At 41.3% G+C, this 24,962-nt stretch overlaps 1 protein-coding gene across 3 annotated transcripts in view; it reads left to right on the forward strand.

Annotated features, from left to right (window-relative positions):
* The window catches only part of itga7 (integrin, alpha 7), a 50,487-nt gene that overhangs the window by 14,796 nt on the left and 10,729 nt on the right, over nucleotides 1–24,962 (forward strand). For 2 of the 3 annotated variants that reach the window (XR_007569457.1, XM_050038028.1), the window contains exons 2-14: nucleotides 8,187–8,314; nucleotides 9,020–9,099; nucleotides 9,332–9,587; nucleotides 11,915–12,046; nucleotides 18,121–18,328; nucleotides 19,677–19,873; nucleotides 20,137–20,225; nucleotides 20,369–20,496; nucleotides 20,719–20,814; nucleotides 21,787–21,848; nucleotides 22,124–22,293; nucleotides 22,637–22,786; nucleotides 23,528–23,643. Coding sequence is in view for 2 of the 3 variants with exons in the window: in XM_050038028.1 (XP_049893985.1) it covers nucleotides 8,187–8,314; nucleotides 9,020–9,099; nucleotides 9,332–9,587; nucleotides 11,915–12,046; nucleotides 18,121–18,328; nucleotides 19,677–19,873; nucleotides 20,137–20,225; nucleotides 20,369–20,496; nucleotides 20,719–20,814; nucleotides 21,787–21,848; nucleotides 22,124–22,293; nucleotides 22,637–22,786; nucleotides 23,528–23,643 (1,812 nt within the window). In the remaining variant the exon portion in view is untranslated. Of the gene's footprint in view, nucleotides 1–8,186; nucleotides 8,315–9,019; nucleotides 9,100–9,331; nucleotides 9,588–11,914; nucleotides 12,047–12,779; nucleotides 12,888–18,120; nucleotides 18,329–19,676; nucleotides 19,874–20,136; nucleotides 20,226–20,368; nucleotides 20,497–20,718; nucleotides 20,815–21,786; nucleotides 21,849–22,123; nucleotides 22,294–22,636; nucleotides 22,787–23,527; nucleotides 23,644–24,962 lie in introns of all 3 variants that reach the window. The other variant, XM_050038029.1, reaches the window with a different exon arrangement.

The following is a 24,962-nucleotide window of genomic DNA, read 5'->3' on the forward strand; positions in this document are numbered from 1 at the left end:
GCATCGTGTTTGTACCCTTCTACTTCCTGAAGTATACTCTCATCATTGGATAGTTCAAAGGGTTTTTTGTATATATTTTTTGTTTTGTTTTAAATTGATATAAACTGCCCTTGTAATGTCCTTGAACAAATCGTCAAAGCAGGAAGTTGAGTCATGTCCGCGGGCAGTGAACCGCAATATCCGAAAGGGGTGTTTGCATGACCTGGCAGCTGTTTCTGTCTCTCTTTTTGCCCTTTATTGTGCATTACCCAACCCCTTTTCCTCCTCTGCCCACAGTGGGAGAGACTTGAGATGTTAAAAACGTGATGATTCACAGCGCGGTCACCTCATTCTCAGCTGTCATTTTCTCATTAGCAAAACCGAAAGAGGAGAAACTGGAGTCAGGTGTGAAAGCAGGCATTTTAGCTCTTTTAGTCACAGCCGACGACGTCGGGCAGGCTGCAGTCAGTGTGCTGATCCATAGTTTACACAGTTGTTGCACGGCCTTTTGCTGTCTGGTGTGTATCTGCACATGTGTGAGTTTATGAACAAATATCCAGATCCATTGGTACACTTGTGCCTCTATTAACGTCTGCATGCTTGCACATGTTTTCCTTTGCATGTATATGTGCGTGTGTGTGTTTGTGTGTCCAGGTCAGAGGTCGCAGTCTTGCCTCAGGATAACAGAAGGCCTAAAGAGCCCCTGGCCCCCATGCTGATCCTGTAGAGCCACTGTCTATAGAGCAACAGCCTCACGCTGCTCTCCGATGGACAGATGTCAAAGGGTGTGAGCAGACGGATTAGGAGGGCTCTACTGAAATGGTCCTGAAACTAAATATTGGAAATGTTTAGGGTGTATTTGATTCAACACTTTACAAGCTTTACTAGCCTTTAAAGGCCCACGCCTGGAAAATTCCAGGGAAGGGATGGGTTTTTAAAAAAAGTTTGTAAATTTAAGTGTGAATAAGCATCTGCCCCCTCAAGCACATTGTTGGGATGATGTGCTCAGTCACATGGAGGCCCTCTACAAACTGAGCCTGTGTGGCCATCTCGTTAACGTCTGAACTGCTTCCCAGTCTTTTGTCTCCCTCTCACATCATTTATCTCTTATTTTCCTCCCTTGTGTGTCCAAGTGAGAGTCAGTACTTTCTATAAACAAACAAATGAGAGCTTCAGGGATTCATCTGGGATTGCAAATTACCATTTTTGCAGATGTTTCTGTGTCTTGTTTGAATGTGTATCAGTGTGTTTACGTGCAGGCATGCTGCTATTGCTGGGTGTTTTCAGTGACCAAGAAAAAGCAGCCTCAGTTTTTAGCTTTACTGCCAGTAGGCTTTTGAGTATATCGAATTGATCTGAAAAGGTTTTTAGCAGCACAAGAGTTTGGGGATTTTGTCAGCCCCATGAGGAGCATCCTGCCATAGAACATGAATATCAACTACATGGGATTTTACAAGCTGTGAATGTATTATGAGTGCTGGATTTAATTATGTGTTAAGATGGTGAGTCATCAATAAGATGAGACTGACCAATCCTTCTGGGTGTAGCTGTTCTTCTTTTTGTTTGTTTACTTGATATTTGGAGGGAAGGATACTGGTGTGATTATTGGTTACATGTGTGATTATTGTTGTCCAGTCTGTCTCCCACTCTCTGCCTGTATGGGAAGATGAATGCAGGGATGTGACTCCTGAGCATGGGGGAGGATGGGATTGTGTGTGTATGCATGTGTATGGGGTTTAGATGGGGGAAGGGTGGACAGGATGGTGGAGAGTGTTGGGGTCACTGCACATGCTCCCCTCAGTGGATACATGGGTAAGAGTGTAGTGAGGGTCCTGCGTGTGATCGTCTTAAGTGATGATTGGCTAGAAAAACAAAAACAGAGAGGATTTGTATGACAGCGGAGGGTGGGGTTAGAAATCACTTTCAAGGATGTTGTGTAATACACTGTTACTGTTTTGGCGACAGCAGCTGACAAATCAATTATTTTATACTTTATTCATGAGTCCTAGATGCAATCAAAACCACACAAATGTAAAAATACAGCATACGCTGCTTCAGAAATATTTCAAATGCTTTGTCTGGCCAAAGAAGCACTTTTGCTTTTGATCTGGACATTATGATAATAAACAATATTTCTTCATTTAACCAGGGAAGAGCTTTACTGACATTAAATGTCTCTTTGCCAAGAGTTTCCTTGCCAAGACAGCAGCAACACATAGAACAAAAACCATAAAGGTTTTTGTCTGAGATATCCAAAGAAGGACTATTGAGAAAAATGGTAAAAAGGAGCGGACCTAAAACTGAACCCTGGGGTACACCCTAGCTCACACTGAGATACCTTGATTTGAAATCTTGCGTTAAACTATTAATTGGTGTTACTCTCTTGATTGAACAAAAAGTGACAGCTTAATGCGTCAGTATCAGAATTAGAAACACTTTATTGATCCCTGGAGGAAAATTGTGATTCGTTACAGTCACTCCAATGTAAAGAATAGAGAATTTTAAGAATATCAAAATAAGAAGTATGTAAATATAAAGTAAATGAAATAGAAATAAAAAATGTGCAATGCTGCAATATTTAACACTAGAAAAAAAAAACAAGATTATAAATATGTTTAATGTGAGTCAGTAAAGTATAAAAAATATAGTAATATGTGCATTGCGCTCTTTTACCTTATATAAACTATTGTGTTAAGTTCCAGAAATATAAAAATATTTATTGTGCTACAATGAGTCCTGTGATTGGCTGGGTGGTCTTCTTAATCACCAATTCAGTATCCTACTAACTTGTGATGGGCATAGTATGATGTCCATATTTGTTATCAGTACTGTACATGCTTTCATGCTTAAACTATTTGTTTGATTGCATTCTATATTTTTTAGCTAATAGTGCCATGGATATGTGGACAGCAATGTGATCAGCTTAATGCTTAGTTTTTAGTCACTGACTATGGATTTTAAAAAGACTGGGGAACTTTACGATAGCATTAAACACGTTTGATCTTGCAATTACGTCAAGACAACAAAAAGACTGATTTGAGACAGCTTGACTGAGTTTTATGACCACCTTGCACCAAATGGTCAAGATCACGGTAGTACACTACAACTCCGGCAAAACTCTCGTGTTTTTCTTTTGACAATTGCTCTGCAATGGTGAAATGGCTGGAAAAGTGGTTTGGTGTAAGGCCGACATTTGCTGTACTTTTTGCCTGGTGCTAATTAACAAATGTTAGCACACTAACACGCTAAACTAAGGTGGTGTACATGGTAAACCACCAACTTAGCATTGTCATTTTGCGTATATTAGCATGCAGGTGTTAGCATTTCGCTCTAAGCACTGCTGTTAGAACCTGATGGAGCCACTGACTGTAACTGTGTATGCCTGTAGACTCTTATAGTCTTGTTTTATCAGTTTGTCGGGGGTCACTAATGCAGGCGGGGCCCAGGTGTACTATCTAATCTGTGTGTAGAACCTCGCAATGTAAATCTCTCTCTCTCTCTCTCTCTCTCTCTCTCTCTCTCTCTCTCTCTCTCTCTCTCTCTCACACACACACACACACACACACACACACACACACATGCACACACACTTCAGCCATACTGGTGCCAGGTCTGTGGTGTCTGACTTCATGTGGGTATTTCACCGTCACCGTCACACTCAGCTCCCTGATATCTCCAATCCAGACCCACAACCACTCATATTACATACACACATACTCCATGTCAAATGTGGGTTTACTGAAAGATGAGCTTGGCCGTGGAGATCATGATCGTGCTGACTCAATCCTGAACAATGAAGCGAACTGAGAGGCGGGTAAAGGGCAAACAAATGAAGGCATTACTCAGCCGTGACATTTTATCTGTGTCAAATCTGGGACATGTGTGCCTGTCAGTATGTTGGGCATTATTCAGCACTGACTAACTCAGTCACTTAACTTCATACAAACAGATTCACACAGAAAATATTCAGGGCTCTGATGATTGTTGAAGACACAAACAAAATGTCCTTGTTTTCAGAGATTATGAAGTTTTTCACACAAAGATGCCTTTTATAGAGAAAGACTGGGGGCAATGGATGGTATTAAAAAGGTTGGCTATTATTTTCACTTTTTATGAATTGATTAATTGTTTGAAAAAATGTTAGAAAATAGTGAAAAATGCCCATCATAACTTCTGAAAGCCCACGGTGAGATCTTCAAATGTCTTATTTTGTCTAACCAATAGTCCACCCAATGCCCAAATATATTCAATTCACTTCTATGACTATGACTTTGTTTTTTAAGTGCTGCTTAAACCCCCTGTCTTAAATGACAATAAAATATGTACCATCTACATCAACTTAAGTTAGACAAACACTGATTTTATATGACATGTGGTGAAAGATGGCTGGGGCCCCTAATCGTATTGTTTTAAAGCTGCAGAATTGATATCTTTTGAGGTGTTTTCACTCTGCGTAATAATTTAAATCTGTCAAACTTGGCTGAATATAATGTTTAGGCACATGGACAGGCTGGGAGCCATCCAACTCTCTTCTCCAAATACTGGTGGTATAACAGCTTAACAGACCGCCCATCTTACACCCTGACACCTGCCTGTGTGTATGCACATGTGGGGGGAAGATTTGTATCACCTCAACTCCTAAACACAAACCAGAGCTCCCCAGGAATGTCGAGCTATAAGAGGGATCGGATCTTATCAGGTTTTTTCAGTGATATGTTCTTCCTCTTAAATCCCTTTTGTTTAACATGAGTTTGCGTTAGCTTAACACCCTCTAGTCAGGGTTCTCTTTGGACCACCAGTGATGTGTAGCAGTCGTTATTTCACATGAGGTGTCTGGCGTTGGGTGTTCTTACTCATTAAGGTGAGGGGAATCAGCCCTGAGGCAACGCACGGCTGCACCTCAACAGAAGTACTTGTCAGGGAAGAGGAGAAAATAGAAAGTAGAGCTGTCAGGCAGTCTGGGTGGTATCAGTGGTAGTTTCTGTGTCAGTGTGTGTTAGGATGAAAGTGAGGACTACAGTTTTTTCTTACACTAGAAAGAGAAAAGATGTTGAGTCTGGGTGGCAGCTATTGTTATGGTGTAAAATGAGTAAGATGTTGTGATGTGCAGCAGACTGGTTCACCTTGTTTGAGCCACTTTCCCATCACCTTCAAACTATCTGAACTGTATCAAGCAGCAATGTCCAGTGCAAGAGCAAACTGGTGTGATGCAGCACAGTAGCCACAGGGAAATGTTGGCATTGAATGTTTCTGCAAACCAAGAATACATTACGTTTGAAGTTTTATACGTATAATATCAATGTTTGTAAAGTGACGTAATATAGAGGCTGACTTTTAGGTGTGACCTAGGTGAGATGACTGCAGACCACTGTTCAAAACCCTCAACAAAAAAGGTTGTGATTTAGTGAGTCATTGCTGTGTTCCCAGTGGCTTTTTAGGCAACAAACGGGTTTTGTTTTTTGTTACCCAGACATCACTACTTGCCCTAAAGCAATTGCTTTTTACAGAGATGTTGCTGTTTCGCCTTCTGGGATAGTGTCCTTGAAAAGCGGTCGTTTTTTATCCAGACATTGCTGCTTCTCCTGCAAGCACAGTGGCCCAAAAAGCTGGGGTTTTTTTTTACACAGACTTTGCTGCCTTTCCTCCTAGGATAGTGGCCCGAAAAGTGTTTTCTTTTTTCTGAGACATTGCTTCTTTTCCTGCTGCAATTTTGGCCTGAAAAGCGGTTGTGTTTTTTTTATATTGCTACTTTTCCTGCCGGTATAGTGGCCCAAAAAGCTGTTGTATTTTACAGAGATATTGCCGCTTTACCTGCCATGATTGTGACCCTAAAACAGTTGTTTTTTGGAGAGACATTGCTGTTTCCTCCTCTGGGATAGTGACCCAAAAAGTAGTGTTTTCTAGCGAGACATTACAGCTTTTCCTCCTGGGATAGTGTCCTTGAAAAGCAATTGTTTTTACCCAGACATCGCTGTTTTCCTGCCAGGAAAGTGGCCCAAAAAGCAGTTGTTTTTTCACCAAGACACTGCTGCTTTTCCTCCTGGGATAGTGGCCCAAAAAGTGTTTGCTTTTTTCTGAGACATTGCTTCTTCTCCTGCTGCAATTTTGGCCCAAAAAGCGGTTGTGTTTTTTTAAAATTGCTACTTTCTCTGCTGGCATTGTGGCCCAAAACGCTGTTGTGTTTTACAGAGACTGTTGCTGTTACCTCCTCTGAGATAGTGACCCAAAAGGTAGTGTTTTCTAGTGAGACATTACAGTTGCAGTTGCAGTTGTTTTTACCCAGACATCACTGCTTTTCCTTCTAGGATAGTGCCCCGCAAAGCATTTGCTTTTTTCCGAGACATTGCTTTTTACCTGCTGCGATTGTGGCCCAAAAAGCGGTTGTGTTTTTACTGAGACATTGCTGCTTTTCTTGTTGGCATAGTGACCCAAAAAGCGAATGTTTTTTTTTTACCAAAACATCGCTTTTCCTGCAAGGATTGTGCTCACCTGACCGCGTATTTTAAGCCAAAACAAGATTATTTTCCCCTCACCATAACCAAGTGTTATTAGTGCCTAAACCTAACCACACATGAACCACAGCATTGTTTAAACATAGATATACAATGTATAGGCTAATGTGTAAATGTAATGTATCCGTAGTGTGATTGGATTGGGTGAGTTGCTGCTGTTGTGGCTAGCTGAAGAGTGTCTGTGTCTGTTTCTCTGTTTGTCTATGTGTAGCCCATGCAGTGCTATCAGCTTGCTACACTGTATTTATAGGCAAAATACTTCCCAGCCACAGAGATAACTCTAATTTAAGTGTGTACATAGCAAGGTAGATATGAGGGCGGGGGGGCTGGTGGGAACTTTTTACAGAGGTTGCAGCTTGTTTTTCCTCATACATCATTGTTATAATTATAGTCTGTATAAGCAGAAGGCACATTGTGACTGCTATTGTTGTGGCACCCAGTTTAAGGTTGATCCCTCTCACTTTTTCCCCCACCTTACAATCTGCTCTTTATTCTCTCTCCTCGGCCTGTGTTTCCCCACGTCTCGCTCCCATGCATATGCCATGGCTGACAGTGTTGGGTGGAATGTGGCTCAACGCTCGGTTTTTAAATAGCATCCTAGCTTGAATCAGCCGCTCCTAATAAGGCAGAGGGGCAGTGACACTGGCCCCAAAATATCAGCAACCACCTCACTGAGAATAAAACTTTTCCTTGCCTTGATAGTAAAAGATGGTCTGTGATAAGATAAGGTATGCAAACGAGATACAGTACACGCAGGCGCCACAGAGCTGTTTTCAATCAACTTACAGTCAAGATAACATGTTTAACTGCGGGTGGTCTCAGCTGGATTTGAATAGTTTGGGCTGCAGGTGTTTTCTGCTTCACAGTAATGGTGGCTTGAGTCAGCTGAGGCTAAAGTGTGAAATGTGCCACCTGTCATGTGAAATAATAGTGTTAGTAAAAGCCTGTAAAGGCATACGTCAACCACAAAATGACCATTTGTATACCAATTACTCACCTCGTGTAACTACGCTGAGGGAAGAATCCAAAAAAGGCAAACATTCTTGATGAACCGGAGTAAAAGGGGGCCGGGTTTAACAATCCGTTTCATCTGCTTCAACATCCATTTCTGAATTTTCATTTAACTCCTGCAGTATAATCAACGTCTGATTTATCCAGTTGATGCTCAGTACTTCCCACACAGGTGCATTTTCACTACAAACTTGGAATTTCAAACAGTTCACGTGACCAGTTTCACACATGGACGAGAAGTGCACCTCAGCAACTCAGTGGAATGCACAAGCAGAGTTCAAATACACATAAATACAGTACTGAGCATATAACTGGATATATGAGACTTGGATTATACTGCACAAGCTGTGTGAGAGTTTGTAAATGGATGCTTTGATATAGTTTTGCAGTTGTTAAACATGTTCCCCCCTTTACTCCAATTTATCAAGAGTTTTCTATGTTTTTGGATTCATCGTTCACATGTGAGAAAAACAAAGTTTTCTTCACAAATTCAGTGTCCCATGGGGTGAGTATAGAGTGTGGGTATTAATGTACTTACACACATACTTAGCTACATACAATGTAATTAGTAAAACTAAGACTCACATGACGTGCTTAGTGTCTGTCATGAGCCTGTGACACACACCTCTGTGATATCAGAAATCAGTCTTTGCTAAGTAAATGTTCCTCTTGATGTTTCTTCAGGATCCTCGTGGGGGCACCGCAGGCAGCGGGGCAGGGCCTGTTGCGGGGGAGCCGGCCAGGAGCCTTGTTCAGGTGTCCAATCACGCCAGAGGAGTACGACTGTGAGAGGGTGGATATTGATGGAGAAGGTGAGGAAAGCAGAGCTGAAATGATGAGTCAGTTAATTGATTAGCAGCGGCAATTTGCTGCTAATTTAATCAGCCACAACTGTGATAATCGACTAACTGTTTAAGTTATTTTTTAAGCTAAATACCAGAATATTGATCAGTTTCAGCATCTCAAAATGTTACTAGTTGACTGAATGCTTTAAATACTGAGTATTTTGTTTTTTAACTGTTGATCAGATAAACATGTCAATTTAGGCTACAAAAAAAATGGTGATGGGCATTTTGTATTAATTTCTGACTTTTACTGCCCAAAAAATGAGTGAGTTGATTGAGAAAATAATTGGCAGATTGAAAGAAAATGGAAACTCCTTGCATTTTCTTTTCTTTAATTCCCACAGAGATTATCCTCAACATCTTCCATCTCTGACTGTAGTTATCAGAATAAGCCTCTCTAGATTCATTTGGTTACTTTAAGATGACGTGATTATGAATGCTGTCATACCATTTTATTCAAAACCTCTCACTAATGTTGCCATAAAAATCCACTTACTCTCAATTTGACTTATTTAGTAATTTGCACTGCATTAGAGAGAAGTTGGCTCTAATTTGAGCTTGAAGAACTCCACTGAATAACAAAGTGCTGTTTGCTTGCTGTGGCTCAGATCATAATTGGTTTACAATATGGAAACTGTTATGTTTGCCATTTCCTCCTGTGTTTTCCTTCAGTGAGTCTGGACAGAGAGAGCAAAGACAACCAGTGGCTGGGGGTCACTGTCAAGAGTCAGGGGATTGGAGGGAAGGTGGTGGTAAGTACAGACCACATCCTGTAAATGCATCAGCGTAGGAAGCTTTAGGTTTGTCTTGTGTTTAATGTTGTTCTGCCTCTGACCCAATGATTTGTCAACATATAAGGCACATTTTGCCCCAACTTTTACACCAGTATGTATAAGAATGAAGACCAGTTTTCATTTCTAATCTTAATAAGCATGGTAAATCCTATGAATTAATACTCTGATGCCGTTTCCTGTCCCTCACCAGACCTGCGCTCACCTGTACGAGCTCAGGCAACGCGTGAGTCAACCCTCAGAGACTCGTGACCCCATTGGACGCTGCTATGTCCTCAGTGAGGACCTGACAGAGCGAGACGACCTGGATGGAGGGGAGTGGAAGTTCTGCGAGGGCCGGCCGCAGGGACACGAGCAGTTTGGCTTCTGCCAGCAGGGACTGTCTGTCAGTTTCACCCCAGACAACAACTTCATTCTGTTTGGGGCTCCAGGAACTTACAACTGGAAAGGTAAGGTGTCTGACTGACCTGCAGAAAGCTGGGTCACGAAAACAAGGCAGTTACACGGATGAAAGATTTTTGTACCACTGTGGTGTTGCAGTTTTTAAAGCTGCATTCATTATTTTTAGGGCAGTAGGTGGCAGCAATAGGGATCTTTGGTAAAAGCAAGTCTTATTGTTGTACTAACTAATGTGAGCTACAGACGAGAGCCAACCCATGTACAGTAAACTATCTCATTAAAACAGGACAATTAACAGGACTGTTGGAGGTTCAAAAAATAAACTGATTTATAAACCAATCTCGTGATTGGACGCAGACATTATGCAGCGCAGCAGCATGCACTTAATCACAGAAAGCATTGAGATTTATCTGGTGCAGTAATCAATCACTGCATTGATTTCTTTTGTCTGCCACATGAGATCAATGCTCATCTTAATTTATACAATTCATGTTCTAAAACATTAAAATATGACGCTAGATGTGAGTGATATTTCTGATATTACTGAATGTTATTCCACAAAGCCTGATGTAAGACTGTTTCCACTGGTACACCATGAACATGTATTTCAATTGATAGAAAGTGTCTGATGTGTGTGAGTGTGTGAGTGTGTGAGTGTCGGTCTTTCCCAGATTTATATTATAGACAAAATCTAAGCAGTTCTTTGGAGAGTATGCGTAATATATAGAGTCAATTTTTGAGTGTGCTGTTGATGGACACTACTCACTCACACAATGCAAAAAAAGAAATGGAGGAGCTACTTATCGGCAAAAAAAAGTAGGTCAACTGTGAATGGTGGTGAGACACCTCCAGAAAAAAGCTATGAAAAACAACAGAAAATTGATAATATCTTCGGAAAAACACTTTGCTATTTGTTAAGTTTAATTTTGTCTTCACAAAGTCCAATGCGTCATGTGTATTGTATCATTTCCTGTTAGTATAAAATTGTAACGTATATTGATTTAATTGTGCTGCTAAAATGACTTAGCACATACTGTATAGAATTAGTAAGTTGTATAAATTTAGGATGTGCCATGTGTGGATGGGCATTTTGAAGTATTTCCATATTCGAGTACATGCATTATACCATTATAAAGTACTCGAGTACTTGCAAAAAAAACAAAACATGATGTAAAATAAGGTCTAAATAGAACGCCCAAGTGAAAATCTGGTAGAAGTTTGGGTTTGTCAACCTTTATGCGATGCACAGACTACAGAGATTAGCTATGATGCACAGCTTTATTGGTAGATACCTTACTGCACATTCATTTCTTTACCTTACTCTTACGTCAGGTCACCATTCTGCCTGTAACATTAGATCAAGTGATGTCTGACTGAAAACGTTGAATGTTATCTGCGGCTGTGCAGATCTGTCATTTTTGCTGGATGGATGCTGGCAGATTTTCATAGATAGCAGTTACATCACTGCATCCTGTCCAAAAAATATAAACCTTTATTATGGAGACAATAGTCAATTTATGTTTGTATGTATTTTAAAAACAAAAACAAAAAAAAGTGAAAAAATGTGATTACTGTAAATGTAGTTCCAAGGGTATATGATTGATATCAGCACTGGTGGGGATAAATATTGATGGATTAAACACTTTTCCTGCATTCTGGTGATGTTTTTATGCACCAGTTAAAGGTGGAAATGTCTTTATCTATGTAAAGGAATTATAAGACGTAATAACATTACAAGAATGAGCTCAAATTTAATGAGAATAAAGATGACATATTTCCTTGGTGCCTAGTCTGCTGTGCATTGTTATTCAGACTGTCCGACAGATGCAGAACCCTTCTTGGGACTCTCTGGTTGAGGCAGACGTTTAATGGCTTTGTGCTGCTCTTCATCAGAGTAGACATGGAAAACGGAAACTAACTGAAAACACACAATAAACACACAAATGTCAACTTCACTGCCTCTGATAAAGTGCAGCTCACAGCCGTTTCTCTCAGCTTTTCAGTGGGAAGCACATGCAGCGACACACTATACACAGGATGCACATCTAGTTGACAGAGCCAGATGTAGCTACAGCTTCCCAAATGTTAGCAAGAAACATCGAGACTGATCCTGTTGGCAAGACGGGTTTATGGAGGCAGGACTTGTAGTAGAACACACTGTCTTGTACCAAATACATTGACTAGACACTGGCCGACAACAGTGTTACTACTAGAGACAATTCAGTTGTCGCTGGGCATTGGAAGGGACATGTCCCTACCCGATACTAGCATTGAACCCTAAAGTGTGCATGTATGTAAATGAGTGTAAATGAGTGTATTCTGATGTCTGCTGTGTGTGCTTGTTGCTTTGCTGTGCCCTCACCTGTTTCCATTCCAGGTGAGATGCGCGTCCAGCTCCTAAACCAGACTCTGCTCAACCTCGGTTTCTATGACGACGGGCCCTACGAGGTGGCAGATCAGAAACAACTTAATGCCCAGCTCATCCCTGTGCCCTCCCACAGTTACCTGGGTAGGATCTGCCCTCCCTGCTCACTGCTGCCTGCGCACAGGAGAGAAAGAGAGGGCCAGTGGAGGAGGGCGACACCAGGGCTCAGACTGCCAAAACCACAGGAGCTGGTTACAGTAGCAGCTGCCAAACTGCCTCAAACTGGTCATACCCCTGTGGATTATTCCTGGATGAGCCTATCTATGTGTGACTCACTCACAGGGCTCTGAATGTGACTCCACCTCATTCTTTTTTAACACTTTACCATGTGAATGTGGGTGGACATGTGAAAAATGTCCAGAGCTAACTGTGGCCTGACATGAATTCTTATGATGCCAGTGCTTCTCCCCTACTTGGACGAACAAGTGAAATATTTAGCACAAAAAAAATCAACCCAACAACCATGACGTTATCCTCATTCCATCCACCGCCCTCCTCTAAAAACAAAGTACAGCAAAACATGTCAAAACTCAAAGAGGGTGGTACAGGACCCAGTCAGGGTGCAGTCTGAGCCTGAAACGTCGTCTCTCCACCAGGTACCCAGTGGTTTTGCAGGACTGCTGCAGCGCCACCAAGACAAAACACCAATCAGTCACAGCCTGTCTCACCTGCACCTCCCTCTCCCCTTCTTTTTCCTCTCTTTTCACTGTTCCTCCCCCTTCCCTCACCATTTCACCACCCCATCACTCCCCTCCTACACTTGTCCCTCTGTCCCTCTTCCTCTTTCTGTCTTTCTTTTTCCTGTCTTGGGCCATAGGGCTCTTGTTCATGGCTAGCCCCATTGAAGATGCACTGCTGTACAAAACTCTGGAGCCCTCCAGCCGGCCCACAGCGTTTGAGGATGTAGCTCATAATAGCTACTTAGGTTTGTAGGCGTGAGGTGTTTTTGTTTGGATCGGACTGGGCTTGTAGTGGAGATAGTCCTATACCCTCTTCGTCTGTCTTCGTCTTAATCCTTTCTGCTAATTCCAGATAGATTTTAGTGTGTAATGTTATCTACTATGTGGGACCATATCACCTGTACTGTTATAAAGAGACAGCCATCCAAAACTCAAAATTTTCTGTTAAACTATAATTCAATTTGATAAGATTTTTTGTTCTGATTATTTTTCACTTTCTGTTGACTTAGTTGCTGATTTGACAGTGACAGTGAGATGGTTGTCTCTTTGAGTAGCAGCGGGGTGTTTCTCTGTTCTGTCTGTAGATATCTGTCGTCTGTAGTGTGCTGAGTCAGTCTGCATGTGTGTGTCGGTACGAAGCTTTCTGGGTGGTGGTTTTTCTCGTAGTTTTAATATGGTTTAACTAACAAACCAACAAAGAATCTACAGCCACGTTAGCAGCTCGTAGGCACGGTGGTGCTTTGAGCTAAATGCTAACATCAGCATGCAGACATGCTCACAATGCTAACATGCTGATGTTTAGCAGGTATAAAGTTTACCCTGTTCACCATCTTAGTATAGCGTGTTTGCATGCTAACAGTTAATTAGCTCTAAACTCAATGTAAAGGTGAGGCTGATGGGAATGTCATTTCTTATCCAGGTTTGGTCGTTATCCAAAATATTGGATGTTAAGGGGACAGTTCAACCCCAAATCTAATACATATTTTTCCACTCACCTGTAGTGCAGTTAGAGTTGTCGAGTGTTGGAGAGAAATCATGACCTGGTTACTCAAGATAATCCACAAACCTTGTTGTGAGCAGTTTCGTGTAGGAACTATTTTCGTTCTACTGAACTACACTTGCCATTGTATCACCATGCAGAAACATGTGCATCTACTGCTAGCTCATCTAGCGCCACTGAGCTAGCTAACATTACAGCTCAGCCAAGGAGGATGCCATTAATGTTTACATATTGTGCTGCCAAGAGCATAGGACTCTCATCCGTGGGGCACCCAGTAGCTCAGTGGTCAGAGCGACGTCCCATATACAAAGTATATGTATATGGCAGAACTAGGGGGGATGACATGCAGCAAATGGCTGCATGTCATCCCCCCTAGTTCTATTATATTGGACAGAAGGTAGACATCTCTACAGCCGAAATCTCCAACACTCTGCAACTCACACCAAGACAATTTAGACTGATAAATAGCACTAGAGGCAAGAGAAAAAATATGTCCTTTGATTTATGGGTGAACTATGCCTTTAAAATTGTGACCTGGTAATGGGGCTAGATGAAAAGTTGAGGGATTACCAATGGTATTACCGTTTATCCTGTGGGGATCAAGAATGTGTTCACCAAATTTTATGGAAATCAATAATAATTCAGTCAGGACCATATCAGTCAAAGACACTTTATTTCCATTGTAGTATTAGATTTGGCGGTATGGCTCTATTCTGGGACCTCTCTGCCCCTCCTCAGGCCTATGCCAGCCTAAGATAGACGGAGCTCACCCCTCTGCCCTTCCATGTGCATACAAGGACAGCCTGAGGCAGATAGAGCAAACTGTCTTGCCCTTTCATGCGTCTACAAGGAAAGCTTAGGGTAGGGAGAGCAGCAGCAAAGTCCCCCCAGAGAACTGAACAGAGGTAGCATCAATGACAAACAGAAATGACACTGATAAGTCAGACACAAAAGGAGGAGCTGGGGTGGAGCAGGTTGCAAAGGAGAGGAAGCAACAACAGTAGGCAGGCCAGAGCAGTTTAAATAGGGCGCCCTGAATGAGATTTGCCAGTTGGTTGCATAGAAAGGAATCATGTGATCTATCAGCTGACTCCCTTCCATCAATCAGCTGCTCCATCAGTTGATTGGGCCGTTTTAAATCAGCTGATGTGAGCTGAGCTTGACATTATGTTGTGCCTGACCTAACACTATGCTCAATTTGTTGAAACATTTTTGTTTGAATCGTCTGGGAACCATGAATGTCTGCACAGAGTTGTGTCCCAGTACATCTGGATCATTGAAGATTTTGACCTGCTGGAAAAGTCAGCAGATTGCAGTGTCAGTAGGATATATCCTCTGGGGACAATGAATGTCTGTAAAACATTTCATGGCGGTCCATCAAACAGTTGTTGAGATATTTCAGTGGTGGACTGAAGTTTGTATTTGATTTGTTATGAATCTCTTGGTATCCAGTGTCCATGTGTAACGGCTCATCGCCTGCTCAACACGACCTGTTTACTGTTATTGTTCCAGTTATTGCTTCTCACCAAGTGTGTGGATCTGCCATAAATCTCTTTATTCACATACCTCCAAGCCTGCCTACCCTCCCGCTCTCCACATTGAGCCGTCTCCTTGACAACACTAATTCCCACATGACCTTTTAGCCTTCATTTATAACTCACATGCCTCCATTGATCCTAACCAGATGATGTGCTACACCTTTGCATGCTTACTAAAATGAAAGAGACAGTGTTGTAGCTATTTCTGATTATATTCATCACTAACTCCAAAATACCAAAGGATTCTTTTTGGTTATATACATACATTAAATTCTAAGGAGTAGCATGTTGTTGAATAAAGGCATACGTCCATTTTTCCTGCACCAAGGCCAAATCAAATCCAGTCAGAGAGAATAGAGAGAATCACTTTATTGCAGACTAAGCCAGGTTTCTATAGGGCTTGATCCACGTGGAACAACCTTTGTGGTCCAGGTTTTCATTAAAAAAATACTGCCTGTTCATGTATTTTTTTCATATACTGCTCAGGTTAAAACAGCATTTATGCTCACCATCTTTAGTCTTGACTTTATCTTGCTTTATGTGTCAAAAATGAAAGAAAATGGCAATAAAAAGCTATCAGTTTTTCTTTATTTTAGTTCTAATTAGTGGCAGTTTTGGAAAAATTCAACTTACAAATCTAGTTGATGGGATAAAACAGAAAAAAAAGTAAAAGTAATAGAGTAAATAAAAGAGTAAAGTTGCAATATGCCTTTCCAAAAACATGCATTTCAGTTATATCAAACTGTTGCCACCATACTTTAAGCATAAAAATGTATGGGAATCCAAGCTTGATGAAGATAAAGAATAAAATGTGGAGTGAAATATATAATCAGGTTAACAACATCAGTCATGTAAATAGTTGGAAAGTAAAGGTAATGTGTAACTGCACACTGGTTTAGGATGCACCTGTCCCACTAGAACGAACAAACAGAGTAAAGCAAGTATATGACATTGAAAAAAATACCTCAAGATTATATGTTATACAATATTTTTAAAAAAAAGTGACACCCTCTTATTTCAAATAATTTCTCAGGCCATATGAAATCGAGTGGAACCAAACAGTGAGGCTTGAGGTTCAGCTTGATTGTTACTATACAGCACAGGCATGCCCAACATGGCAGCCTCCTCAATGCTACACACACAGAAAATGTATTAACAGGTCAAATATTTTAGATTTGAGCAGACTAAAACAACATGATAAAAACATGATAAAATTAAAATAGAATTAAGGAGAATATAAAAAGCAGTACTGAAGAAGAAATAACCATGTACAACCTAGAGACCATCTTGTGATAGGATCATTCCAGCCATGACACAGTGATCTGTGAATTTGTCTGACTATTTCAGCACCGGCCCTTACTGACAAAAGGTCCCGAATCTTATTTCTCCAGTTAGACATCTTTATTAGCGTCTTCATGTAAATGAACCTTCTTCTCCACCCTCAGATGTTCATATTCTTCAAGTTTCCAGAAAGAAACATCATTAACATGGCCACTTGCTTGCTGTGAATTCTACAGATAATTACCTGCTCTGTTCACACATGGGCTTAATCAAACATTACAAGGACTTTGTACCAGGGAGCTGGCAGGATAAAATCTGTTTAATGTCCAGTCCAACAGTGGACATTTGTGTTACAGCTCCTCTGGGTGAAGTCCAGATAAGTTCAGGGCTGCAGAGCAGGTGTGAAAAGGGCTATAAACACCTGACAAAGTACTCAAAACCACAATAGGTTTTTCCAGGACCATATTTTGCCCTAATGACACACACACAGATTCACAAGGTGAGAACAATACCAGCCGCTGTGACATTTTTGCAGCTGGTAAAAATAGATACAATATCACTGCAATATGTAACTGGTGCAAGAACTTGAATGAGGGTTGTGCAGAGACATTATCATCGTAGCACAGCCCCTTATAAACCCTTTGCTGCCTTTAGCTTTTATTCCCCATTTAGTTTTACAGGGACGACCTTGTAGCAAGCCTGTGTGTTAAAAGCCACCCTGTGTGGAAAAAGTAGCACCTTTGTCTCCATCAGTCGTTTTTACAGGACTTGTGATGCAGACTGTTGCATTCCTCACCTGCCACCCTGGAGCTGCTCACTGTTTGTCTCTGTTGTGTCTCCCCCTGCATGTTTACTCAGGACCAACAGACCCTGCCCTCCGTGCCCTGATAGATTATTTCACACTCTCCCCTCTGCATGTTTTTAAACCGGAGAAGCAAATGCATGAGGTTGCTTCTGTTCAGGTGTTTGAAATGATGTGCTATTTTTCACAGTTGGATGAGAAAATTTCAACGTACATTTTGATATGAAACAAACACTCACACACACACACACACACACACACACACACACACACACACACACACACACACACACACACACACACACACACACACACACTCCTCCCCCTTCCACTTCTTCACTCCTTTGCTCCTCCTGATTTATATGCAAACACACATTCCTGTACACACACACACACACACACACACATGCAGACATACACTTCCACACAAAAGAGGGGTTGCTTTAGGTTATAAATCTGATTTAACGTCCACCCACTATGTTTACATCTTGCCTTCACTTGAGGCAACTGATACAGAGCTGCAGCATCATGAATCTCATGGGACATTAGGCGAGGCCCAATACATCTCCCTCTCTTAACATCACAATCAGCCCTTCTCTGCTCTTACTAGTGGACACACAACCATTCGCCGGCCTCCAGCGGCTTTCAGACACATGCACACAGGACATTTACACCCATCATGAGTTTGGCATAAAATCAATAGTCACTTAAGGCACACATTTCATTAGTAAGAAGATGAGTAGAACATGCTACACAGAGAAGAGATGAGCCTCTGAGCCTCCACGGTCAATACTAACCCCTGACCTCTTCCTCCTCCTACCCCCGTCTTCTGCTATGTCCTGACTTCCGTCTTCCAGGGTTTTCTGTGGACTCGGCTATGGGGATAATGAGCCTTGGAGAGCTGACCTTCGTGGCGGGTGCACCTCGGGCCAATCACACAGGGGCCGTGGTGCTGTTGAGGAAAGACAACGTATACCGGCTGGTGCCACAGCACATCTTCTGGGGGGAGGAGCTGGCGTCTTCATTTGGGTACTCGGTAGCTACGACGGATCTAAATAAGGACGGGTGAGGAAACGCTGATCATCAATAAATAGTTAGGGGTGTACAGTGATGGAAGAGGTATTCTGTGTTTTACTTAAATACTCAAATGTTTTCAGCAAAGTGTACTTAAAGTAATAATCTCAAAGATTTTAATTTAAATAAATGTCTGTTGGTTCACTATCGGGGCAGCACGGTGGTGTAGTGGTTAGCACTGTCGCCTCACAACAAGAGGCTTCCTGGTTTAATCCCAGGAGGAAGCTCTTCTGCACGGAGATTGCATTTTCTCCTCGTATCAGTGTGGGTTTTCTCCAGGTACTCCGGCTTCCTCCCACAGTCCAAAGACATGCATGTTAATTGGTGACTCTAAATTGTCCGTAGGTGTGAATGGGAGTGAATGGTTGTCTGTCTCTATGTGTCAGCCCTGCGATAGTCTGCCGACCTGTCCAGGGTGTACCCCGCCTCTTGCCCAACGTCAGCTGGGATAGGCTCCAGCCCCCTTGCAACCCTCAAGAGGATAAGCGGTTATGAAAATGATGGATGGATGGGTTCACTATCGCCAAACTAGGGAATACAATGGTGATTGAGCCGGTGGCCCACTGATGTAAGGCCTTGCATTTGAAATATTACGACCTGGGTGTCTGTGTATGTTCCCAGGAAAAATTGGGAGCAGCACACAGTTAGTGACACCTTTTCTATCCCCTTAACAGGGTAGGCGGAGCTAATGCAACAGAATGGAGTGTTGCAAGTAAGACCTTTTTTTTTGACCTGGGGTGTGAGATCCAAAAACACACCAGCAATTTGCTGCTTATTGCCCGAGGTGCAAGAACAAACAAATGAAAGAGAACAAAAAAGAAATCTTTGAGATTGTGACTTTAAAAGTCAAAATTAAAAGTTTTTGGATTTATGTAGCACTTTTCTGGATACTCAAAGACTTAGTGTTATATCTCTACATTACTGGAGAATTAAAATGGATGCCATTAATGTTACAGTACTTTACTGTAACTGGTTTAAGGGGAGCTAATTGAACTGCCATATAGAATTTTTGGTTGTTTAATTTTTGCCAATGAATCAGATTTTTTCAAGTTGATGCATGTTTTTACATGTAAAATTTTAAGCTGAAAAGTAACTAGAAACCACAGCTGTGAAAAAAATGTAGAGGAGTGAAAAGCACAATATTTGCCTCAGACATGTAGAGAAGTGGAAGTATTAAATACTACCTCAAGTACAGTACATGAGCAAACCACTCTGGTTAACAATAGATGAGATGGGGTGGTTGAAGAAGACTGGATAATTAGTTTGGGGTGCTCAAAACTCAATTCAGTGTTTTATAAAATTATATTATTCATTTCTAATCCTCTGTTTCTGGTCCCAGCTGGACAGATCTGATTGTTGGAGCTCCAAATTTCTTTGACCGTAAGGCAGAGATTGGTGGAGCTGTGTATGTGTACCTGAACCCCTTCGGTCACTGGGACGATCAAGCTCGGCCGATCCGTCTCAACGGGACGTACGACTCCATGTTTGGAATGACAGTCAGTAACATAGGAGATCTGGACCAGGACGGATACGGAGGTGAGAAGGTTTTTTCACACAGTTCACCATCAGTTTCTCTTATTATATAAATACTGGAAAGAGGCTGCTTTCATTTAAAATATATGGGGATACAAATGGTTTCGATACAGCTAAGATTCATGAAGTGTTACTTTCAGCCAACACGTTGTCCTTTTCATACTGTGGTGGTTTCTTTTTTAAACTGTTAAAATGTAAACTAAAAATAGTTTTATTGAATATTTATATGCTTAAAACTGTTTTCAATCATTTACATATCTGTTCAGATATTGCTGTGGGGGCACCGTTTGATGGAGATGGCAAAGTTTTTATCTACAGAGGCTCAGATGCTGGAATTGAAACAAAACCTGCTCAGGTGAGTTTCATACAGCAGTTAGCAGATGAGCGAAGAGAAGGAAGGAAGAACCAAAATGAATAGACCAAAGGAAATGAAGAAAAAAAAAACAAGAGTCACTGTCTAAATGAATGATGACCGATCAGTATTTCTTATCCCATCAGGTGCTGGACGGTCGCGACTTTGATGTGAGACGTTTTGGATACTCCATCTCAGGCGGTTTGGATATTGATAATAACCAGTACCCAGATGTTGCGGTGGGCTCTCTCAATGACTCAGTGGTTCTCTTCAGGTGAGAAAATGAGATCCTCATTTTGATAACAACATGCATTTGACAGGAAACGGCCTGATGTTAAATTTTAACTGTTGGACAAATAGTGATCAAACTCCACATAAGACACACATTAAATATAAGTTTTGTCGTAAATCCTACGTGTTTACAATTCGTTTTTACCACTATCTAGTCATAATGTCTTATACCTGACATAGGTCTTTGTGTTTATGTGTCCCCAAGGTCTCGTCCAGTCATCCATGTGATCAGAGAAAAATCTATCGACCCTCAGAACATTGATCTGGAGCAGAACAACTGCAAGGGCAGAGAGGGAGTCTGGTAAGAGCTGCTAATGTGACAAATAAACCAGGATAACTGAACAAAACCCAGATTTTAAAGTGGAAACAGACAACAAAATACAGCATGTGCCTCTAGTGTGACATATAACATACACATTGCCAGTGCTTTTTAAGCAATAACAATGGCAAAACGTGAAGAAATAATTTACCATCCCTGTCATATGGTGGCTGATCTCGTTCTCTGAACAGAGGGTAAGGAGTACACAGACCTCATTGTTTTCCCAGTTTGTGGACATTGCGGCCACTGTTCTACCTTTTTGAGTCAGCTGCTAACTACTGCCATCTACTTTTTAAACCTCTATCAGGGGGCACATGCATAACACGTCATCAAAATGTCACACCTGTCCTGCCCATGATCCAGTCGTGCCAGCTGTCCAGCGTTTTGGCACTGTTACTACCTCTGACGCCAGCTTAAACGCAAGACAACTTCGTCCCCCCATTCCACAACTGTGCATTTTATATAGAACAGCGAGGCAGCACAACAGTATGAAATTTCCCGGTGAAGAGGCAGTATAAAAGGAGCAGTGTAAACAATCAGGAGAAAGCAAACAAACATAATGCAATAGACAGACAAACTTTTTACACAACAATCAGGACTTTCTAATGTACACTGATATTCTACCCATAGCTACGGGGTTGGCACATTGGTCAACACACTTCCTTTGTGCCATAAATTGAACCTTCATTTGTGAAGTGAAAGCGAGGCTCGTAAAGAAAGGAACCCAAATGCCAGCAGTGTCATTATTCTACAGCCATTACATTGTGCAATCAACATTTACTCCATAATGAAAAATTAAAGCAAAAGACTTGTCAAGTTTCACTTTAAAAAGCAAACCAGCTGCTGATGTGTTTTTCTCTTTGATTTTTTTTTCTTGCAGAATAACTTATCATCACATGTTACTGTAACACAGATCATGTTTTTCACTGTCTGCTGTCTGCCTTTTTTTTTTAGTGTGGAGGTCAAGGCGTGCTTCACCTTCACAGCCCACCCAGAACACTACTCACCACACATTAGTAAGTCACACTCCAGTTTACAAGACCATTTTTGTTCTTCTCTCATGTGACACAGGAGTTATTTCTATTTACAGTAGAAAGAAACCTTATCTGTGGCGTAACATTAGGCTTTATTTTGATGAAATCACAGCTGTGATACTGTATTCCCTTTAGATGGGGGGCTCATATATGTTGTGCCCCTGGTGGGCTCTTTAAGTGCTCTCTGTGTGTGTCCTGACATTTTCTCATCCCTCTGTCTCTCCTCGTGCATCGCTCCTGTTTTTTCTCCCTTCAAGCCCTAGTGGTGCTCTTTGAAGCCGACACTGAACGCAGGAAGTTGGGCCTCCCACACCGCGTTAACTTCCTGGGCCGCAGTTCTCTGGAGCCAGAGTACACTCAGACAGAAGAGGTGGAGCTGCATCGGCAGCGTCACCCCGTGTGCACCACTGCTACCTTCCAGCTCCACGTCAGTAACTTAGATTTGCTCGTCTTCTCCAGATCAGAAACATCACCTGCTGTTTTTTTTATTGTGGTGCTAAAATCATAGTGTTTTTTGTTAATTTTGAGGTATTTGTAAACAAGGTTTGTGGTTCTTGGTCTTCATTTTTGTCTTTTTTTTTTACTCTGAAAGCAAAAACATTTTGTGCTAAGCTTCATTAAACAGTTTACTTTCATTCAATAATTTAACATTTATGAGTTAAAATGCTCATCCAAATCCCAAATCCACACTCTTTTGCACCATAAATCTTTTCTTGTTTATTAATCTTTTTAATTTTTTCTGTTTTAAATTTAAACCTCTGTCCATGCAGGAGAACATCCGTGACAAACTTCGTCCCATCTCTCTGGCAATAACCCACACCATCAAGCCTGTGCCACCACGCAGACACTCAGGTGCCAAGAGGCTGGAGAAGCTGGCGCCTGTACTGAGTGTTTCTCCGTCTAATACACTGCACACGGAGGTCTGTAACAAAAAGGAAGCTCAAGTATTTTATGGTCGGGATTAATTTTAATGGGCTACACTTGCCCACAGATTACTGGATAAAGAAGCTGAGCTTTATGAGACACTTTTCATCAACAATCTTTCTGCAGTGATTCAAGCTAGTCAAGGCCACATAGAGCCAAAATGATAACATATGACACATATCTAGCTGAAATATAATTTATATTTATAACTTTAATACGGATAAACATGTAGAATGAGATTTTTTCATAGGATTTAAACTGCTGTAAACCCTGGATTGCTTTGTTTGATTCTGTTGCGGCTGCATCCATGGTTTTTCATCCCGTGTATTTTGAACCCCAAATATCTACTGCTTTACAGGCATTTTAACCATATTGATGTAGTAAAGAACAATGCAATTAGGGCTGCAACAAACCTTTATTTTTAATTGTCGATTAATGCTGTTTCAGTTTTCCACAGCCCAAGGTGATGCCTTCAGATGTCTTTTTTGTCTGATCAACAGTCTAAATCACAAACAAATTCAACTTACTATTGTAGAAAACCAGACAGTATTCACATTTAAGAAGCTGGAGCCAGTGGATTTTTGCACTTTTATATAATTAATAAAACACTTCAGTACTTTTACAAACAATTCAGACATAATTTAACTTATTAAAATTTTAAAAACTAGATGTTGAAACTAGAATGTGCTTCAGGATTTGATTAACACCCTCTCGTCTGCCTCATTTACCCTCTGAAGGTGAACTTCCTGCGAGAAGGATGCGGCGAAGACAAAATCTGCCAGAGCAACCTGAAGCTGACCTACCAGTTTGGAACACGACCCATCACCTCTGATCTCTTCACCCCACTGCCAAAGTTAGTGTCTGCAGAGCCCACTCTGAGTGAGCTGGTGGCCATGATGAATTCAATTGTTGTCTGAGAAACTGCTGCCTAGCAACCTATACCCCCAACACAAGTGATTATATGTGTGCAGTGTCTATGAATGTTTATCATGAGACTATAATGCCTGTTTTACTGTCATGTTTCTGACATTCAACTTTTGGTAAGAACTGATAATAAGGTTCCCTTTATAAAGGGTTCATAATTTTATACTGATGGGCTTATTAAAGGAATACTTCATCCACAAAATGACAATTTATATATCAATTACTCACCCTGTGTTACGCTGAAGTCGTAAAGAAAACTTAGTTTTTCTCGCATGTCTCCATGGTGAACAAAGAATCCAAAAACAGAAAATTCTTGATTAATTGAAGGGAAGGGAGTCCACATTTAAAAACAGCAAAACAAAAGCTACCTACGAAGTAGCATCGCAACTTGTATATAGCCCACGTAACTGTGAGCCACTAATTCCTGTGTAACCCACATAATCGGAAAGGCTCATGTGACCAATGCGCTGTTAAGAAAGAAGTGGTGTAAAGACAGTGTCAGGAGGCATGATGGGGCTGTGGACTGGTCAAACAATACAGGAACTTCTCCCTGCAGACCCATTTTTGGAACCACGTGAAACTATCCAGGTGAACTTTGAATTATTCTGAGGTACGACGTCACCATGTTTCTTTTCCTTGAACTAACCAAAGTAACTTTACATTAAGTACGTAACTTTATGTTAAGTAGGTTATGTCATTCATAGGGCGCTAATTTGTTAGATAACATATGAACCATTGTATGAGGATATGTTGCAAAACTGTATCAAAAAGTCTGCTTACAAAGTCTCACTCTTACTGTGCAGTATAATCCAAGTGTTATTCATCCAGTCGTATGCTCAGTACTTCCCAAACACATGCATTTTTGCTAAAACTGCTTGGCACTCAGCATCAGTGGTTGGAATTGGGGGGTTAGATCACCACATGATTCCCGAGCACGGCATCGCTGCTGCTCACCGCTCCCTCAGGGGATGGGTCAAATGTGGAGAACAAATTTCACACACTCAGGTGTGTGACAATCAGTGGAACATTAACTCTTTAACTCTTTAAAAACTGTACCATTCAAAGCACTTTGAAGTGCATGTGTTTGAACTCTGCTTGTGCATTCTGTTGAACAGAGTTAAAACACATGCGCTTGCCCATGTTTGCTTCTTGTCCAGATTCCTTGCACCAGATTTTTTATGTGGAAGTGTTCTGAATAGTACGGTTTTAGCAAAAATTCATGTGTTTGAGAAGTACTGAGCGTATGAC

Source organism: Epinephelus moara, chromosome 24, assembly GCF_006386435.1.
Source record: "Epinephelus moara isolate mb chromosome 24, YSFRI_EMoa_1.0, whole genome shotgun sequence".
NCBI classification, from domain to species: Eukaryota; Metazoa; Chordata; class Actinopteri; order Perciformes; family Serranidae; genus Epinephelus; species Epinephelus moara.